This window comes from Branchiostoma lanceolatum, chromosome 6 (assembly GCF_035083965.1).
Source record: "Branchiostoma lanceolatum isolate klBraLanc5 chromosome 6, klBraLanc5.hap2, whole genome shotgun sequence".
Lineage (NCBI taxonomy): Eukaryota > Metazoa > Chordata > Leptocardii > Amphioxiformes > Branchiostomatidae > Branchiostoma > Branchiostoma lanceolatum.
The window spans coordinates 2,774,444-2,794,485 of NC_089727.1; the positions used below are offsets into that span (position 1 = coordinate 2,774,444).

Consider the following 20,042-nt stretch of genomic DNA (forward strand, 5'->3'; position numbering starts at 1 on the left):
CCTACTAGTATTGGACTATCTAAAATTGTATAATATCAATTCATAGTTCATGGTTAAAAAACCCTGCTCATCAGCAAATCTTGCCACTGACGAAAAGTAGTGGATGCTACTTGAAACGTCTGACATTTTCTGAAATTTCATATTTCATATCCATTTGCTTGAGTAACATCACTGCTATTTGGTGAATGAGGTATTGTTTTTTGGCTTGCCTATCTGTGTGTGTGTTTGTTTGTTTATTTGCTTGTTTATGTGCATGCGTGTTTGTGTGTGTGTGTGTGTGTGTGTGTGCGTGTTTGTGTATATATACTATATATGCATATGTGTGTGTGCACATGTGAATGAATGAATGAATGAACACACATGTGTTTTGTGTGTGTGCACATATGCATGCATGTGTGTTTGCATGTGTGTGTGTGTGTGTGTTTATGTGTGTGTGTATATGTGTGTGTGTGTCTGTGCACATTGTGTGTTTTGCGTGTGGGCGCATGTGTGCGTGCATGTGCGTCTGTGTGTGTGCACATATGCATGCATGTGTGTTTGCATGTGTGTGTGTTACTAATCTGCATGAAGTCTGATTGCTTTGTTACCTTCGCGACGAATGGTTTCGTCGAGTAGGTTATTCGATGATGCTTGTCTGTGTGTCTGTTAGTGAACAGAATAAGTCGAGAACGCCTGGATGGTTTGTTGTCGTATTTGGTGTGTCGGTGTGTATGTGGGAAATCTCAAGATGATTAGATTTTGGGCGAAGTGTTTTGCATAATTAACGAGAAAAGTGTAAAAATGTGTTAGATTGTATGCTCATACTATGCTTTCTGGTTGCGACGTGTGGGCTGTATTGTTTCAGGGGATATTGACACGGGTAAATGGGTGCAAAGTTGGTCATGAGGGGTCATGAGGCAGGCAGGAAACGTCAGTTACTGCCAGGGACAAATTGGCTATCAGCCAGCTGTAGGGCAGATACAAGAGATAGACTTGCCCATATAGGCAGTAATGCTTTAAAGCACTAAAACAAGGGCTCAGAAAAGGATTCACCTTAATTGCAAGCCCCCAAAATTCTTATGCACCAGAAAGCCACATCTGTCTACTTTAGAATCATGCAAAGAAAATAGACAGTTGACCAGCTCGTTCTCTCGTAACAGCTGACAGACGAAAACAATCGTCAACTTTGACCTACTCCCAGCCTGGAAGAGTCCACTCGGAGCATGTGAAACCAAACCACAAAGATATCTCCTTACACCAATTAAAAGACTGAAACATACAAATTTTGACCAAAGTTGGATATACACGGCCTTATATGAGTAAGAACAGTCATTAATGCAGTGCCACAGCATGGGAATACCGAGCATGTCTGTGTGTCTGTTAGTGAACACGATAAGTCGAGAATTCTTGGAAGGATCGTCTTGGTATTTGGTATGTTGGTAGGTCTCGATGAAACCTGAAAATGATTAGATTTTGGGCCCCCTATCGGCTTGTTACGGTACTGCAGCGGAACTTCCTGTTATGATATCTCGTGTTGTGGACATGCTATGGAACTGATTTTTGAGTGGTAGATAGCTCGTTGGGCAGAGAGTAAGTGGTATAGGTTTGGGCCCCCTAGCAACTTTTTTGGAACTGCAGGGGTAGGTTTTGCTTCAGACTTTGAAAGGGAATAACTCAAGAAGGGCTTGATGGAAGGTCATGATTTTTTGCATGTACATAGCTTGAGCGATGATGTACATGATTGGATACTTATTATGCAAATCAGTAACTAATTTGCATAATTAATGAGGAAAGTTTATACATTCATCAATTTCCATGATAGGACTCGCAAACATGTGACATATGTAACTGAGGAAGAGAGAAATATTAATAGATATCAGCTATGCAAATGAGAACCTCATTTACATAATTAATGAGAAAATAATATAACTCGAGATGGGCTTGATGGATGGTCATGATTTTTGGTATGTAGATAGCTTATGTGATGCTTTGTATGATTGGATGATAATTATGCAAATCAGATTATAATTAATGAGGCAATTTTAAAAACCTGCTGTGTTCCATGATATGACTATTCAAATATGTGACATTTGTAACTGAGGAAGAGAGGAATGTCAATAGATAGAAATTATGCAAATGTAGGCCTAATTTGCATAATTCATGAGAAACTACTATCATTCCACACTAGTAAATAACGGCAATTTCATACTTGTTGCATTTAGAAGTTGTGTGAATGTGAACACCATTGAATCAAATTATGCTAATAAGGAGCTTATTTGCATTATTGATGAAAAATGTTAGCATAACCTTCTTTGTTAAGCTCATAATCATAACAAGGAGGTTTGGACAACTTATGTTATTTGGGTGAGGAGGATCAACTGGTATGATTTTTGATTGATGAAAAACACTCCTAATACGTCAGTCATAAAGGTCAAAATCATTTAGCGAAGGTATGAGGTCGTAGAACTCTTGTTAGGAGATGTTTTTACAGCAAAATAAACTGTCATTGTTATGCCCCACTCCAAAAGAGGGCTGGTCTGCCTTTGTGTCTGTCTGAAATCATTTCACACACACCAACCCACCCCCACCCCCTAATAAAGGCTAAAATATATGGTCCTACAAAGTTAGGGGGGGGGCGTATGCACTCAATCAGTGAGCCAGGCCTTTCTGGTCGATGACCTTTGATGCCGTCTTTGCATGTAGTCTCAAACTTCCATCAGAATAAAGCTGAAGCTTTATTTACGATAATGGTAATCCTAAGGTCACGAAAGACCAAAAGACAACACAGATATGTACACGTACCTTCCACAGGTGGACCCGAGTAAAGTTGTGCAGATCACTTCCGGGTATGCGACCTTTGACCCTTAGGTACACTGTATGAGCGCGAGTTATGAAATCATGCTTATTCAGTGCCAATGACAAATATTTATTGAACAGCCTTGCGTTGTAAATGTTTGACAACGGCGAAAGCAGGAACAGCCAAAGAATAGAAATTGGTACGTATCCGTATACGTTTATCTTTGCCGTATACACTAACTTAAAGACTTAGGCCATGTTGATTATGTTTAGCCATAAGTATGGCTAAACATATTGTTTTCTCTCATGTTTCTTCTCCTGTCAAATCTTCAAATCGATTCATCTCTGTCATTTTTTGACCAAATGACCTGAAATTTGGTACAGAGGTAATGTAGGCAAAAACCAATGTACGTTCTTTTCCTTTTTTTGATATTGACCTTGAAAGTGATTTTATTGAGGTTTTTATGCTATTGTTAGCATATCTTGGCCTCCTGCGCCCTGGTATTTCAACCGAATGACCTGAAATTTGCTGTATATGTGGCTTGAACAAATATTTAAAGGACTACATTCCCATTTTTGGCATACGTATATTCAAAACGATTTATTTTGGGCTTTCTTGACAATATTTGCCACTTCTGTCACTTTCAATACTACATATGACCTACAGGTCGTTGACCCCGAGTGCCTTGCACCTGGCCAAGCTGGAAGTTTGCTTACGAGGAGGAAAGACCGGACATAAACATTTAACGTGATTATCGGGAAAACACCATGTTCCCTTTAACTCAGTGGTTAAATTGCAGTTTAGGAAATTTTATAACAGAAAACAAGTTAAATCAATGATTTTGTGAATGTTTATTCTAGCATTTATTATTCCAGATATTTTCAAACTCCAAATTCTTCAACACAACACGGGAGATCGTTTCTCCTCAGACTGGCGCGACACTCCTGTCAAAATTGATTGATGATCTCTCTCTGCCGCCGACTTCATACATGATCAAAGGCGGGTGGTAGGCGGTGCGCGGGGAAACGTAAACATATAATGTAGCGAAGTGTTGCACAAGGAATTCTCACGCTGAGGGGTACATGAAATAATGCTTACAAAATAGACCTCTATGAATCGGGCTACATTCAGCAATGGTAGACGGATTCGGGGCATGCGGCGCAACAGGCGTTTTGATCCGGCACGTTGTCGCAGCGGTGCGTCGCCGATACGCGATCGAAAGCACGCCGCTGTCTGTCTCGGACCAACACGCGTCTCCCGTGATGTGTAGCGTCCACCACCAGGCCTTCCTACATGTCCTACGTACGGGCGTATGGCCAGTAGAGTCAGTCCCCGGTAAGGTCAATGATTCGCCCCTTTGCGCTAGCTTGTAACGTTAAATGAATGTACCCTCTGGTGGCCAAACTTCACTGACAAACTTTCTCCCTATTATCATCATGAGCTTGCGTTAGTCTGGTACTAGTGACTATTATGTGCCGGGAACGTTTATCTATCGCACGCCTTGGAAGGAAGTTCAGCCATGATAAATGGTCGGCCGTTGCGAAAATTTGGAATCCCATGCTGTTGATTTTCGTGATTGAATCTGTAAGAAAATATATTTTCATGTCGTTCATGTTTTTGGGACGGACGCCGGGACGGGGTGGATTTTTTCTATCATTTTCGTCCCGTTAGTAATGCAAATCGAATCGTGTTGCACAAGAGGCAAAACACTAAAAACGTGGGTCTTGTGGAGTGTTTTGGAGCGGGAAAATGCCGGATATTAGCGGTGCCGAACAGTGTACATCGTCGCGCGCGGGTGACGCTCCGTCAAAACAAATCCGCTGGTGGTCTAGCGCGGCCACCGAAAATAGGCAGAAACACACAGGAGGACTTAGCACCTTCGTTTATGAGGGCAACTGTGAAAATCTTTTGTTACAAATTGTTCGAACATTGAAACATTTGGATAGATGGTTTGAAACTGTTCTAAATAAAGAGATTTTTGTGTAGTTACGTTCGAAATGTTTCCAACGTATGTGAAATAAGTTCAAACATGTTATAAGTTTCAATTCTAATTGTTTGAACACTTTAGAACTATTGTGACTTAGACATTCTTTTAATCAAAATAGTTCAAACATATTACAAATATTATACTAAAACCCTCTCGGTGACTTTGAATTGACTCAAATATGTTGTTTTTGTTCATTTCCTTCGTCTCCTGTCAAATCTTCATATGTATACTATGGAAAACTTCATTCTTCCCTGGGGTTGATCTTTTTTAATTCAATTTTGAACTGGGTTGATTATGCGCAAGAGTGTAATTTTCAGCGGATATTTTTCGACTGGTTTACATGGAAATGGCACGGAATATCCCATTCTTGCAAGGGGAGGATTCTTTAATTATTTTTCAATTTTGAGCTGGAATGATTATGAAAAAGTCCATTTTTTAGCAGAAGTGTATTTGTTAATCAATTAGTGGATATGGTTGTGGACTGGTCCGTATTGTGTTGAGGTGCTACTGAAAAACTCAATTTTGGACTGGGGTGATTCATTTTTTTAGTGCAAGTATTTTAGAATGGTCCATTGTTATTTTGGGAGAGTCCATTTTTTGCATGGCGAGGAGTATGGCTAAACATGCTGTATTTGCTCGCAAATGTTGCCTTTCTAGTTTGATTTATCATTATATGGATGACGTCCGACACGCGCGCGTCAATTTTCGTCCGTTTAAAAAAAAAAATGATAAAATTTGGCTATACTGTATATCGGAGAAAGCAGATGCAAAATGAGGCAATAATGCTGCAAATTACAAAATAAAAATTTGGAAAAGGCTACATGGGACTGAAAATAAAAAATATCAAAAAAGTTTGGAAACTAATGTCGCAGAATGCCAATGTCAATTCCAAAATCAAAGAAGAAGTTTTGAAAGAACAAATATGAGGGACCTACATTTCGGTATACCATACTCTGTGTGTCAAGTTTTGTTCATCCTTCCTGACAACGCAGATTTCGTAATGAAGGCAACTTTTTTTGCCAGACTTTTTGTTTATTCACACTTTCGCATTGAACAGTTTTGGGGTCCCTAGCGGAAATCAACAATCAATCAATAATCAAATCAACATGGCCTTACGGCATGCGGCAGCAACAACACCCATGTCGCAATGCAGTGCGTCTCGAATCTTCTAAATGTAATGACTAAATGAAATATAACCACAAAGAAGTCCTTTGCAACTTTCGATAAAAAGTTCAACCCTGCGATACTTACTTATTGAGCATCTGAGTTGGCAACACTATAGTTACTGTTCAAGGCACAAAGGAAACAGGTGTATATGATCTATATTTATATATAACAAGTTACTGATGTTACAGCCACTGAATATCTTCTAGATTGCTGCAATGTACATCGACAGAATAATAACTGATTTCAAAGGGAGCTCAACAAAATCATCCAAAAAAAGAATACAAAAGTAAAATATTTGACAAATCATGCATATTCACCATAATATAACATTAAGTAGTAACCATCGAACATAGGCCTTACAATTCACTATAGTCTAGTACAGACTACGACTTGGTGTTGAGCACAAAAATAAAGTAGCACGAAATTCGAAAAACAGTTTAAAAGTTCAGAAACAGTTCAAATATTCAAAATACAGTTCAATATACAATTCAATCTATAGCAGTATGTACTGATATTACATCAATTGAAACTCTTTGAATACTTTATTTTACTAATGCTACAATGGAGCTGAATAACATTGGAATTCGCATCAGCAACCTAATCTCCAAACAAATTTGAATATTCCTACTGAAAGTCTTTTTGGTTACAAAATAACGTTACAACTTATAACTCTCTCCGCTTACATTGAAAACTGCAACTGATCCAGGACAATGAAATTGCACATTACATAATGTGTTCAGCGGGGGGTGTCGTTAACAGTATGACGGGATGACCCCTCGGATATTAATGAAGTTTATCTGTAAACAATTACTATCTCGAGATATCAAACAAACAGACATCTCACAACAGTCCCACATGATATAGTTTGTGTGGAATTGAATAAAATTGAATTAACTCAGTATGTCTAGAAATGGGTGGAGGCATGGCCTGCTCCCGATACAATCATGTTTTGTTTTGTGTATTGTCAACGAATAACGCTATTGTGTCTCAAACTCTTTGTACTATTTAATCTGTGTTCTACAACAGCAAGTTACTAGTATTTGAATGGAGAAGCTCATTAACATTTCTTCTACTGGTATCAAAATTCACTAGAGTTAAAGATTCATGCTTCTTTACTCACGACGCCTCCAGAATGAACTCGACATGCTTTTTCATTTCATGTGGAGGCCTTGGTTATGGGATATGTTGGTTGAACTCTACCCAAACGAAAATGTCTTAGTTTGCCGCTTGAAGTGAGGCGTTTTTTTTCAGCCATGATATTCGTAGTAATTATTTACACCCATTTCTGGGGACCGTGGTGGCTCCTCAGAGGTATAAATGGTGCTTCTTTCTACATAGTTGTTCTCAAAGATTATTTGCCATCCCCATAGATGCGCCAAAAATAGTTACTCAAGTTGAAAATTTTGAAACAGTCAGACGTTTCTGGCAGCATCCGCTATCTTTCCTCAGTGACTAAGGAAAGATCTGGCAGAACCAGGTTTTATACCAAACCTCTGAATAGATATATGTCAATGAAGTGAAGACAATTTCAGGTGGTTCAATAGAATAGTAAGTCAAGACAAGATTGTCTGCTAATGAATTAGCTCCTGTTGTTTTAGGAGCTAATGTTGTTCGTCTGGTGTGGGGGGTAGCGCGTTGGCCCAAGTGCCTAAAAGTTCGACGCGTGGACCTCCTGAAGCGTCTGTATTAAAAAACTGCATCCAGTTGCTTGAGTAACTATTTCTGGCGTATCTTATTACGGACCTAGATTTTTAACCTTGATCAACGTATTCCCATAGATGATCGGAGAAAAGAAGATTCTAGTTACTCGTTGTTTTTGTAGATGGACTGACAAGTACTCGACACTGCTTTTTCATCTTCATTGCCATAGATGATATCAGATGCAGCAGATGCCACTCCCTCCTCGTATTCATTTTCAATGATGATATGGAAATCTTTCCCATAAATGACTGGAGAAAAAGCAGATTCTGCTTTCCCATTGTTGTTATGGTTTGTGGACTGACAAGTACTAAATGCTGATTTTTCATCCTCATTGTCATAGATGAGCTGCGAAGAAACATGTGATACTGCTCCTTCCTCATTTTCATTCTCGTAAGGAACCCGAGAAGAATCACATATTGCTTCACCTTCATTGTGCATCTCATTGACGACTTGAAAAGCAACAGAATCATTTGCTTTTTCATCGTCACTGTCAGAGAGGAGGTTAGAAGGACAGTTTGATAATGCCCCTTCCTCATCATTATTCTCGTGAATAACCTGTGGAGTATTATTACATACTTCTTCCATCTCATCGTCGTTTTCATAGACAGACTGAGAAGTAGTAGCTACTATTTGCTCCTCGTTATCGTTCTCATAGACAGACTGAGAAGCAGCAGCTACTATTTCCTCCTCGTTATCGTTCTCATAGACAGACTGAGAATTAGTAGCGACTACTTCTTCCTCGTTATCGTTCTCATAGACGGATTGAGAAAGAGCAGCTACTATTTCCTCCTCGTTATCGTTCTCATAGACAGACTGAGAAGTAGCAGCTACTATTTCTTCCTCGTTATCGTTCTCATAGGCAGACTGAGAATTCGTAGCGACTACTTCTTCCTCGTTATCATTCTCATAGACAGACTGAGAAGTAGCAGCTACTATTTCCTCCTCGTTATCGTTCTCATAGACAGACTGAGAAGTAGCAGCTACTATTTCCTCCTCGTTATCGTTCTCATAGACAGACTGAGAATTAGTAGCGACTACTTCTTCCTCGTTATCATTCTCATAGACGGATTGAGAAAGAGCAGCTTCTCCTTCGTTATCGTTCTCATAGACAGGGTGAGAAGTATCAGCTTCTTTTACTTCATTGTCATTCTCGTAAATGTGTGTTTGTTGCCCAGCGGTACTATCACCATCACGCATGTACATGGTGTTAGCTTGCTCCTGGCCTGCTAACGGTTTGTGGACTTGCACAGATTCCAGTGCACGTACCGATGCAGGTGCTGGGTTTAAACGGACCCTGTTTGTCCTTAACACGTAACAAAGTGCAAAGGCAAGAGAAGAAATAAAGAAAAACATAGCGAATATACTAACACCAATATAAATGTGAACATTGCTTGCTGTATTACCCATTGAAGATGTTGACATTGGAGATGAAGTGAATGGGGACCAAACCGATGTTGTCATTTCCACATCAACAAACAGTGTTGTCGATGTGGAACCGCCAGGATTTACACCAATACAGATGTACAAACCAGCATCTGCTGCAGTAACATTCGTTATGGTGATGGTACCATTCACTCCCACAGTCACTCTCCCTCCTGACTCAATAGTTGCATTCAGTCCAGATGGGAGGGTGACTGTGATATCTGGCTGAGGTACACCTGAAGCTTCACAGACCAAATGGAAAGGCCGCCCCAGTACCAATATGTTGCCATTGTTCCTTTCAAACCTCACTATCCTTGGCTTTGTACAGATGAGATGCATGGGATTCAAATGTCTAATAAGCTTTCCATGAAGGCTAATGGGTCCTTTACAAGTCATTTCAATTTTAGAAAATAGATCCTGATCATTAGACTTGTTCATCTTCTTCCAGATACCAACCATCCTACAGTCACATTCCCATGGGTTATCTTTCAGCACCAGACTGGATAGCTTGGTGAGATTTGAGAATGATCCAGGATGAATGCTAGTTATCTTGTTGTCTTGCAAATACAAATATTGGAGCAGTGGTAGATTTGAGAACGTACCAGACTGAATGTTAGTTATCTGGTTCTGTTGCAGGCCCAATTTACAAAGCTGTGGTAGATTTGATAATGCACCCGGCTCGATATTAGTTATTTTGTTGTGTTTCAGACGTAAGTCTTCGAGATTGGGCAGGTTTGAGAATGTACAAGGTTGAATGCTAGTTATCTTATTGTTTTCCAGGTACAAATATTCGAGCTGTGGTAGATTTGTGAATGCGCCAGGATGAATGCTACTTATGTTGTTGTAATTCATGTACAAACCATAGAGCTGTTGTAGATTTGAGAATTCACCCGGCTCGATATTAATTATCTTGTTGTGTTCAAGGTGTAAGCCTTCGAGATGGGGCAGGTTTGAGAATGCACCAGGTTGAATGCTAGTTATCTTATTGTTTCCCAGGAACAAATATTCGAGCTGTGGTAGATTTGAGAATGCACCAGGCTGAATGCTAGATATCGTATTATTTTCCAGGTCCAATTCTTGTAGCTGTGGTAGATTTGAGAATACACCTGGCTTGATCTTAGTTATCTTGTTGTGTTTCAGATGCAACTCTTGAAGATGGGGTAGGTTTGAGAATGTACCAGGTGTAATGTTAGTTATCTGGTTAGAACCCAGCCCCAACACTTCGAGCTGGGATAGGTTTGAGACTGTACCCGGAAGAATGCTAGTTATCCTATTGTATTCCAGGTACAAATCTTGGAGCTGTGGTAGATTCGATAATGCACCAGACTGAATGCTAGTTATCCTATTGTTTTTCAGGTACAACTCTTGGAGCTGCGGTAGGTTTGAGAATGCGCCAGACTGAATGTTACTTATCTGGTTAGAGTCCAGTCTCAACCGTTTAAGCTGGGATGGGACTGAGGATGTGCCAGCCTGAATGTTAGTTATCTTGTTCTTTCCCAAGTACAACTCTTCGAGCCGGGGTAGGTTTAAGAAAGTTCGAGGATAAATATAAGCTATTTGATTGGAGGATAGTCTCAAACTTAACAGCTGTTGTAGATTTGAGAATGCACCAGGATGAATGTTAGTTATCTTGTTGTTTGCCAGGTCTAAATCTTGCAGCTGCGTCACGTTTGAGAATGTAAATGGTTGAATGTTACTTATCTGGTTAGAGCGCAGGTTCAAAACATGGAGCACGGGAAGACATGAGAATGTTTCCTCCTTTACTGTGAATATTCTATTCGCGCTGAAAACTAGTTCTGTAAGTTTCTTGTACCTTAATACGTCAGACTGGTTTAAGGCTGTGATGACATTGCCCTGCAAATAAAGGGTAGTGATGTTTGTAGGTAGATCTTGGGGCACACGACTGAGTCCTTTCTTTTGGCAGTGGCAGATCGATGAACAGCTGCTGCTGCAGGCTGCGGTTGTTGCAGTTTCCCTCAAAATGATGAGCAGAAGGATCAGTGGTGTACTCCGCTTGTTGGGCATTTTCTGTAAAAACAGATTAAATCTTATCACGAAGTTTTATATTATTGTTATTGTTATAAAGACAAACATCGGAAGCAAAGTACTTGAGACTAAAGTGTCTCTTTTGACGGAGGAGGAAGTGTTCTGATTCGCCACTTTTGCTATCAGTAATCTTTCCTCCGTGTTTCTTTTTTAAAGCCCAGCCTCGACTTCTAAGCGAAGTAAGTAAGGACTTCAGTAAGGTTTCAGGTGGGGTGGGGTCCGACAGTTTTCTTTTCGGCACTCTTAAGTAGGCATTGTCGTCTCTATTGACCACATAGGGACTAGCCCAGCAGCAGACAGACTGCACTAAGCTCTTTTTACATCTTCATGATTACATTTTCCATCTTACTGGACGTCCTGTATGTTCAAGGAGAGGCTTTAGTAGCCTTCCACTGTCTCTAAGTGCTGCCACAGTAATAACTGACGGACAGAATCGGTCTGGCTGGCGATAACAGTAACTACATATTTGATGTTCTTATTTGATGTACTGTACAAACACCTTCAAACTTCGAAATTCTGTCCCGCGTCTACCTGACTCAGAATCAAGAAGCAGACAGAATTATCATCTCCTCGATGTCGCCCCATACAGGGTGTGGTTATTTGTCTAAGCGTTGCGACGTCGCCAATGCTCGCATTTCCTAGAATGGGGATATTGTCCACATCTTGCGGGCTCCGCTGGATGGAGCACACATGTACAGGTTCATGCCATAGGATTTCCCTCACCAAAGTACAATATCAAGATTCCATTTAGCGGTCACTGTCGCTAAAATTTCAAATCCACCGGCCACAGAACTCGGTGTTGATGACAACATTTACAAAAGACATTCCTAAAATGCCTGTGCCGAAATCTGACAGACAATTAAATTTTATTCTATCCCGACTAAAGTTCTAGTCGCATACAAAAGAAATAGATTCATGATCTTCCTCTTGAAGCATTCTCTCACTGTTGTCAAGACAAACAAATTACGCTCCGTTTCTTGTTGACTTACGGATACAAGTAGCACCAAAACAAGAGGCAGGCTAACCTGTATTTAACAGTCTTTTCACCGTTGGTTTTTATCTGTACGAGTCAGCACTTCTCGTCGAACATGCAATTATCCCCCTCAGTATCTAAAGGCGCGGTCTCTTTCCTCTGTTGTTTTTTGCCTCACGGTTTTCAGAAGGATTGTTACAGAACCGACCGTCTACAGAGAACTAAAACAACTTTTTCCGGCAAGGTTTTCAACGGTACATCCGGAGGTTGTAGTAGGTACATCCTAACTTTTCCTCGGTAAAGCTGTCATGTGACGTAAAAGGCACGAGCTCAGGCTAAGGTAGCTGACAGAGTTATGGTTTTCGTAGGAGCTCAGACTGAGATACAGTTCTCGTGCTCGGCGGAAGGAACCACGCTTGGGCCGAGTCATTAGCGTCTGGGTTCCGTGCAGACGTCACTTGGAGCTTACGCAGTGTGTGTTTGCCGTTTGACTAATTCAGTGGAGACACACGTTCTTTGTAAATTCATTATTTTTTTCTTGGGAGGGACTTAACAGAGGCGGTGACTTTTTCGACCTTTTTTGATAATATAGGACACCTGGTTTGGGGTTTGTCCACAATTTTCAGTTGTTTTTTTGGGGTGTAACGTCGTGTGTTTAAGGGATCACTTAGCTAAGCTTATGGCATGCATCAAATGAATGACGTTTTTGTATAGTGGACGTCACGACATGTATTGACTAAACGCGCCTGCGCCGCATTCTGTTCCTATCGATATTGGGGAGAAAGGTCCGGGAGCCTTGCGTGCTCTTTAGACTATTTCAGACTAGTTTATCTTATAGTAAGCAAGTTTCACAAAAACATGCCATCAAGGACAAACTGTCCGACAAATGTCATATGGAACATGGCGTCAGAAAAGACTGCACTTCCTCGTATCATCAGACTGGACACAGACTAGGACACATTAGTATGAAAGTTCAGCTGTGTTGGCCTACGACACTATAGAAATAGTAAAAACATATACAACACAAATGTTAGACGCTGCGAATGTTTAACTAGTCCTAGTAGTCTCCTTCAGAATGACTGAGGACCAGATCGCTCAGAACGCATCGCATGTAATGGCATAATGAAACTTTTTCGCCTTTTGGCGACAATTGTCTGACTCCCTAAGTCACACATCCTTGTTCTTTAAAGCCAAGAAGCAAAGTATTCGAGTACGTCTTAAAAGGTCTGTCGTTTGACGGTGGTGAGGGGGCTTAGCTGATTTGTCAGTTTCTTATCAGCAATGTGTCTTCCGTACCTTATCTTCTTTAAAGCCCAGACTTGTAAAGACTTGAGGGAAAAATGTCAAAGACTTCCAAAGACTGAGGTAAAGCTATTTCTAAGCTTTATGAAGCTGAGTTTAAGCCTTACTGGCGGCAATTATCTGATTACCCAAGCTACATATTCGTGTTCTGTAAAGCCAAACCTTGGAAGCAAAGTATTTGAGTAAGACTTAAAAGGTCTCTTTGCACGGGGAAGAGCTTAACTGATATGTTTGTTTGTTCTCAGCAATGTGTCTTCCGTCACTGTTCTTCTTTAAAGCGTATCCTTTTAAAGACTTCAGGAACAAATTTCAAAGAATTTCAAAGACTAAGATGATACTAGTTTTAAGCTTTATCTTTATGAAGTGTTGTTGTTGTAGTTTGTAAATTTTTGCAATTGTAATACGTATTGTATGGAAGATAACATATCAGAATAAAGCTTGAAAGCAAAGTCAGAAAGGCTTAACCGTTTCTATTGCCCCTAATCTTCTAGTTTGTTCTCAGTACTCTTTCTTGCGTACCGTCATTGATTTTCTAAAGAATGGTAAGAAATGTTTGGTCTGTTCTGACCAAGGCGGCAAGTGGGCTTCACTAATCCTTGTATTTGTTCCCCGTGATATTTCCTCGGTACTTATTCTTCTCTAAAGACAATCATCGTAAGCGAAGTACTTGAGACTTAAGTGTCTCTTTTCACGGGTGAGGAAGTGTTCTGATTCGCCACTTTTGCTATCAGTAATCTTTCCTACGTGTTTCTTCTTGCTTAGTTCGCTTACATGTCGAGGCTGGGCTTTAGAGAAGAAACACGGAGGAAAGACTACTGACAGCAAAAGTGGCGAATAAAAGAGACGATAAATCCTTGCATACTTCTCTTACACGTCGAGGTTGGTCTTTAACGGACTTATGGTCTCTTTTGACCAAAGGTTTAAGGTGGAGTGGGGTCCGTCGATTTTCTTTTCAGTATTCTTAATTAGGCTTTGTCGTTTCTTTTGAACAAATAGGGGGCTAACCCAGCAGCAGACGGACTGCACTAAGCTCTTTTTACATCTTCATGATTGCATTTCCCAAATTGACATCCTGTTTGTTCACAGAGCTAGGGCTTTAGTAGCCTTCCACTGTCTCTAAGTACTACCAAAGTAATAGCTTACGGACTGAATTGGTCTGGCTGGCGATAACAGAAACTACATATTTGATGTTCTTATTTGATGTACTGTGCAAACATCTTCAAACTTCCGCCCTGCCTCTACTACCTAACTGAAGTAGCATACAGACTTATTACATGTAACTCCCCGATGTCGCCCCATACAGGGTGTGGTTATTGCTCACATTTCCTAGAATGGGGATATTTTCCACATCTTGCGGGCTCCACTGGATGGAGCACACATGTACAGGCTAATGCCATAAGATTTCCCTCACCAAAGTACAATATCAAGATTCCATTTAGCGGTCACTGTCGCTAAAAGTTTTCATCCACCGGCCACAGAACTCGGTGTTGATGACAACATTTACAAAGGATATTCCTAAAATGCCTGTGCCGAAATCTGAAAGAGAATTGAATTTTATTCTATCCCGACTAAAGTTCTACTCACATACTGAAGAAATAGATTCATGATCTTCCTCTTAGAGCACATCCATCTGTCCTTAGCCAATCAGGAGCGGGTATTTTGCTGTTTGAAATCCACATACACAGCCAAAGTTAGTTCGAGCACCTCTCTCCCTTGAAGCAGAGGTGCTTGAACAGAAAGTCTGGCTCTCCATTGGCTGAGACCAGATCCCAGGTTGGTTCAAGCACCTCTGCCTCAAGGGAGAGGAAATAATGGTCACTCCTTGGTACTCGCCTGTCACCTCAACTGAACCACAGAAGTAAAACCACATGTGGACTGGGGATTATTCTAAGAAAAAGATACTCACAAACCCAAACATTCATATTGGCATATTGTGTTTGTTTCAGTGTATATGTCAAACTATTTCCCAATATGTTTGCTTAGCTTTGCTTCGGACAGATGGCTGTGCTCTAAATCAGTTCAAGGATGGACGGGCTTGTTTGTGAGGATATATCAGAGCCCGCCTCCCACGGAGCTTGTTGGCATCCTCGGGCTACGCCCTCGGGACGTCAACAACCTCCTCGGGAGGCGGGGCTCTGATATATCCCCACAAACTCGCCCGCCCATCCTTGAACTAATACTTGAAGCATTCTCTCACTGTTGTCAAGACAAACAAATTACGCTCCGTTTCTTGTTGACTTACGGATACAAGTAGCACCAAAACAAGAGGCAGGCTAACCTGTCTTTAACAGTCTTTCCACCGTTGGTTTTCATCTGTACGAGTCAGCACTTCTTGTCGAACATGCAATCCTCCCCCTCAGTATCTCAAGGCGCGGTCTCTTTCCTCTGTTGTTTTTTTGCCTCACGGTTTTCAGAAAGACTGTTACAGAACCGACGGTCGACAGGGATCTAAAACAACTTTTTTTCCGGCAAGGTTTTCCAGGGTACATCCGAAGGTTATCCTAAATTTTCCTCGGTAAACCTGTCATGTGACGTAGAAGGCACGAGCTCAGGCTAAGGTAGCTGACAGAGTTTAGTAGAAGCTCAGACGGACATACAGTTCTCGTGCTGGGCGGAAGGAACCACGCCTGGCTGGGCCAAGTAATCAGCGTCTGGTCCCCGTGCAGACGTCACTTGGAGCTTGCGCAGTGCTGGTTTATTATTTGCTGTTTGAGGAATGAAGTGCAGACACATGTAATTGTAAATTCATTCTTTTATTTCTTGGGAGGGACTTAACAGAGGCTGTGACTTTTTATACCTTTTTTGATAATATAGGACACCTGGCGTTGGGTTTGTCCATAATTTTCAGGTGTTTTTGTTTGGCACGTAACGTCGTGTGCATAAGGAATCACTTCGCAAAGCCAATGGCATGCTTGAAATGAATGACGTTTTTTTTTATAGCGAACGTCACGACATGTATTGACTAAACGTGCCGCTAGGAGTCGAAAGAATCCCAATACAATGCACAACGTATTCCCATGTGTCCTGTTGCCAGTAATCCACTGCCCAATTGCACAATATTGTCCAATTTTATCACACAAAAACTGCCTGCCCTTCAGACCCTATATCGTATACGGGGGAAAACCCAGACTTGGAGGTATCGAATATTAAGCTGATAACCGTACATAGTGTAACGAAGAGGCTAGCAACTGTTATAAGAACTTAATGTTTATAATTTCTGTGCCATCCATCAGAAGGAAGACCAATTTCTAGTTGTAAGTTTTAGACTATCTGGTACCAATTAACAACAAAATGTATTCTATTCTGCACCACCACCCCATCACGCCATTGATCGGGCTTCCTGTAACGCCCAAGTTATTTTGTCCTGTTCCGTGCATAAAGCTACCTTACCAAGCTCCCTATCTACTGTATTCAATAAAAATTGTCATTAAGAATTTTTACGATGTAAGCTGTTTTCCTATGTATGCCACAAACAGTCACTTACAAAATGACAAGTCAATGCCTTGTTTTTGTATGATTTTACGGAACAAAACACTTAGAACAGCAGGTGAGTGGTGCGGTGACTACAGCGAACTTTATACTTTGTCCTTTGTATCAAAAGTTGATTTGATCATCAAATAGGCCTGCAGGGAAACTTTTTGTCTTCAGCTCCGCCCGACGGTTAACCCAATTTACCCTTCATGCTATCAGTGCCTCCGTGTTTGTTTTTCACGATCATAGATCGCTTGAATTGCACCATAAGGCCACAACAGGTGAATTTCACGGATGCCATCCTCTGTAGGCGCAAGAACTAATGCAGGGGCAAGAAAATCTATAAAAAAACAAGATAGGTAAAAAATGCAAAAATAGAGACCATAAACATGGTAACATAATTTGGAGCGACATAACGTAGCATCACAGCGAACAAGTATTTTATTCCTGTTTTCAAGAAGCGCACAATGTGTCACTTGTACAAATACACTCATTGCAACCACACGACATATCTTCCAAATTTCGTTATTTCATTGTCATGTTGGCCATCTCTTAGTAACAAAATTTCGTCTTTTGTTATCGGGCAGAAATCTTTGCGCGCATTGATGTCATCCTTACAATTTACTTAACGTAGCCTACGCTGTATTTTAGCTGGGCTGCTCTGTGTCACGCCGTCCTTGGCCAGTAAGCGATCAACAGGTGTCAGGGGTTATTACATAGTTTTCGAAGCGGTAAAATCTTGAAGAGATGAGACTACCGGTGTTGTTCACTGCGCTGGTGCTGACTGTGTTGCAGTCAGAAGGACACTGGGTACAAGCAGATACGGCGAGGTGTGTATAAGAAGTTACCTAACGTGTTTATATTCTATAGCCTTCACCAGGCCCTCCTGATGGGCTATGTATACTACGTGATTCATAGGCCAGGAGAGTCTGTCCACGTACATGTATCATCAAATGTTACCCTATGGTCGTCAAACTCCCCTGGCAAACTATGTATTCTCCATATAGCCAGCTTTTCTTTTGGCTTGTGCTGAATGTGTTTGTGTCAGGAGGTCACTGGGGACAAGTAGGTACAAGGTGTGTGAACCCACAGCCACATGTTCAACTCAACATGTTGACTTATTCATGTACTTATACGTAGGTTAATACATTTGTATCCGCTTGTTTGTTTGCGTTTTTAGCTGCAGACCACAAAATCGCTATAATTGTGTTGTATCAATAAAGATTTGTTTGTTTGTAAACATGTATGACGGCCTGCATGGGGGTGGAGTGTGTTGGTGTTGCCGATGACGTCTTGCGCTGATATCTGGAGAATCCTATACATATTCTGTAAAATTCAAGGAAGCCCATTAAGCTAATTGTGGTATCGAAAGGCCTTTAGTAAGTTTAAGGCGTATCGTATTACCTAGATGTCTAACCTTCATCAGCGTAATTTGCATATTGCCTTCCCTGAAAATCACCGACAGAACGTTCGTCCCATTTCAGTTCGACATCCTGTGATGTCACCGACCATCTGCACACGTGCTTGTGCTCGTACCCGGAGTACCATGTGCGACGCATGCGCAGATCGCTGTGGGTCTCAACTACCGTATGGGACCTCTCTCCCAGCAGCGGTCGCGCACGCGCACTGAAGAAATTGCAGAAATACCTGAATGGCTACAACGACCAAGGTAATAAGATGAAGGCAATTTTTTTTGTCGTTGCTGAATTTGGAAATGGTCTTTATTTCAAATCCAGCATCTTTTATCGGTGAATGGCACTGGAAGGTATCTATTGTATTTCTATATACTATCTATATTGTACTATTAGTACTAACGTTAATAGTACTAATATTTCCATACAAGAAGAACAACGTAGAAAATGTTGAGTGATCAGTGTTTCTCTCATCGCTATATATATGTAAATGAAGCAATTGTGTTCCCAGTACAGCATCATAAGTTTTCAACATTTTACATGTCTTCATTTATAGGGATTGTGGGATCTCTTACATATACCGTATTATCTCTTACATATACCGTGTTATCTCTTACATATACCGTATTATCTCTTACATATACCGTGTTATCTCTTACATATACCGAATTTCCACGGTTTGTCCACCAGGTTTGAAGATTCCGAGGGAATGGCCGCTGGCAACGCAAACGTACGTGCCGACCGGCTTCATGCGGGAGGTGACCGTGTCCCTGCCCCTCCCCCGGGAGAAGTGGAACAGTCCACCTATGCCTGAGGACCCCACGGTCAGTTTGTAGCCTGTGTTATGCTTTGGTCCCATTTCCAAAGTAGGGCCCCGGTCGGACAGATTGTGGGAACGAAAAATATTATATGAAAGACAACAAAAGACACAAAAAGTCAAAAGCTTACTCTTAAACATATATTGTGTATTTTCTTGATATGCATTTTTTTCGTTCTCACAAACAGCACGACCGGGCCCCGGATTGGAAATGGGACCAACCCGAGACCCAGTAACAAATAGACGCCGTAAGAAAATCGTGAGAACGCCGAGAGGTATTTTGTATTTTGCATGTCGCCATGTGCCGTCTCCGAATCAGGTAATTTCAGCAAAAAAAACGCTCCATCTCTCCAGGTTGTCCTAGACATTGTCCCGGAGACCGTCCTGTATGTGAGGTCCTTCCGCAGACGAGGGGACCTGGGCTTCGGCGCTGAGCGGGAGGCCCAGAAACTGCTCCATCTTCTGATTGCCAATCAAGAACCGATCGTTCGGAGGGACGACTATTACTACATTCTTCAACACAGCAGGTACAGTAACAGGAAAACCTGTCTATACTCCAAGGACTTGAGGAGAAAGGTCGTGGTTGCTTTATTCTTAAGCCAGTTTATTCTAGTTGTTTATTCTGTCAATTGTGCAATAAAATATCATTAGAGCATCCTGTCAATAGTGACCATTTGCAAACTTTGCAAGAGCCGCCCATCGCCGAGTCCATCGACGTTGAACTGAACGTCCATCAGGATGATAAGAAGAAGAACATTCTGCCATTAGTGCAAAAATATCATTGACAGGAACATTCTTTTAATCGTGTAATTTTTTTATTGACAATGACATTGTCTCAGGAGCTCAAAAAAATCTTGTTGGAAGGAACATTCTTTCAACATTAAGACAAAAATTTTTATTCAATAGCATGTTTTTTTTGTTTACAAAAACCATATAATCGGCATTGTGGAGAGACACACTTGTTTGAC

General features: G+C 41.1%; 1 protein-coding gene across 1 annotated transcript; it reads left to right on the forward strand.

Moving 5' to 3' along the window:
- The first annotated feature begins 17,489 nt into the window (after positions 1 to 17,489).
- Positions 17,490 to 19,921, forward strand: LOC136437484 (heme-binding protein 2-like). Its single transcript, XM_066432103.1, has 4 exons — positions 17,490 to 17,675; positions 18,330 to 18,514; positions 18,948 to 19,081; positions 19,429 to 19,921. The coding sequence occupies exons 1-4, from the start codon at positions 17,593 to 17,595 to the stop codon at positions 19,723 to 19,725; spliced, it is 699 nt and encodes a 232-aa protein (XP_066288200.1). The 5' UTR covers positions 17,490 to 17,592; the 3' UTR covers positions 19,726 to 19,921.
- Positions 19,922 to 20,042: the final 121 nt, after the last annotated feature.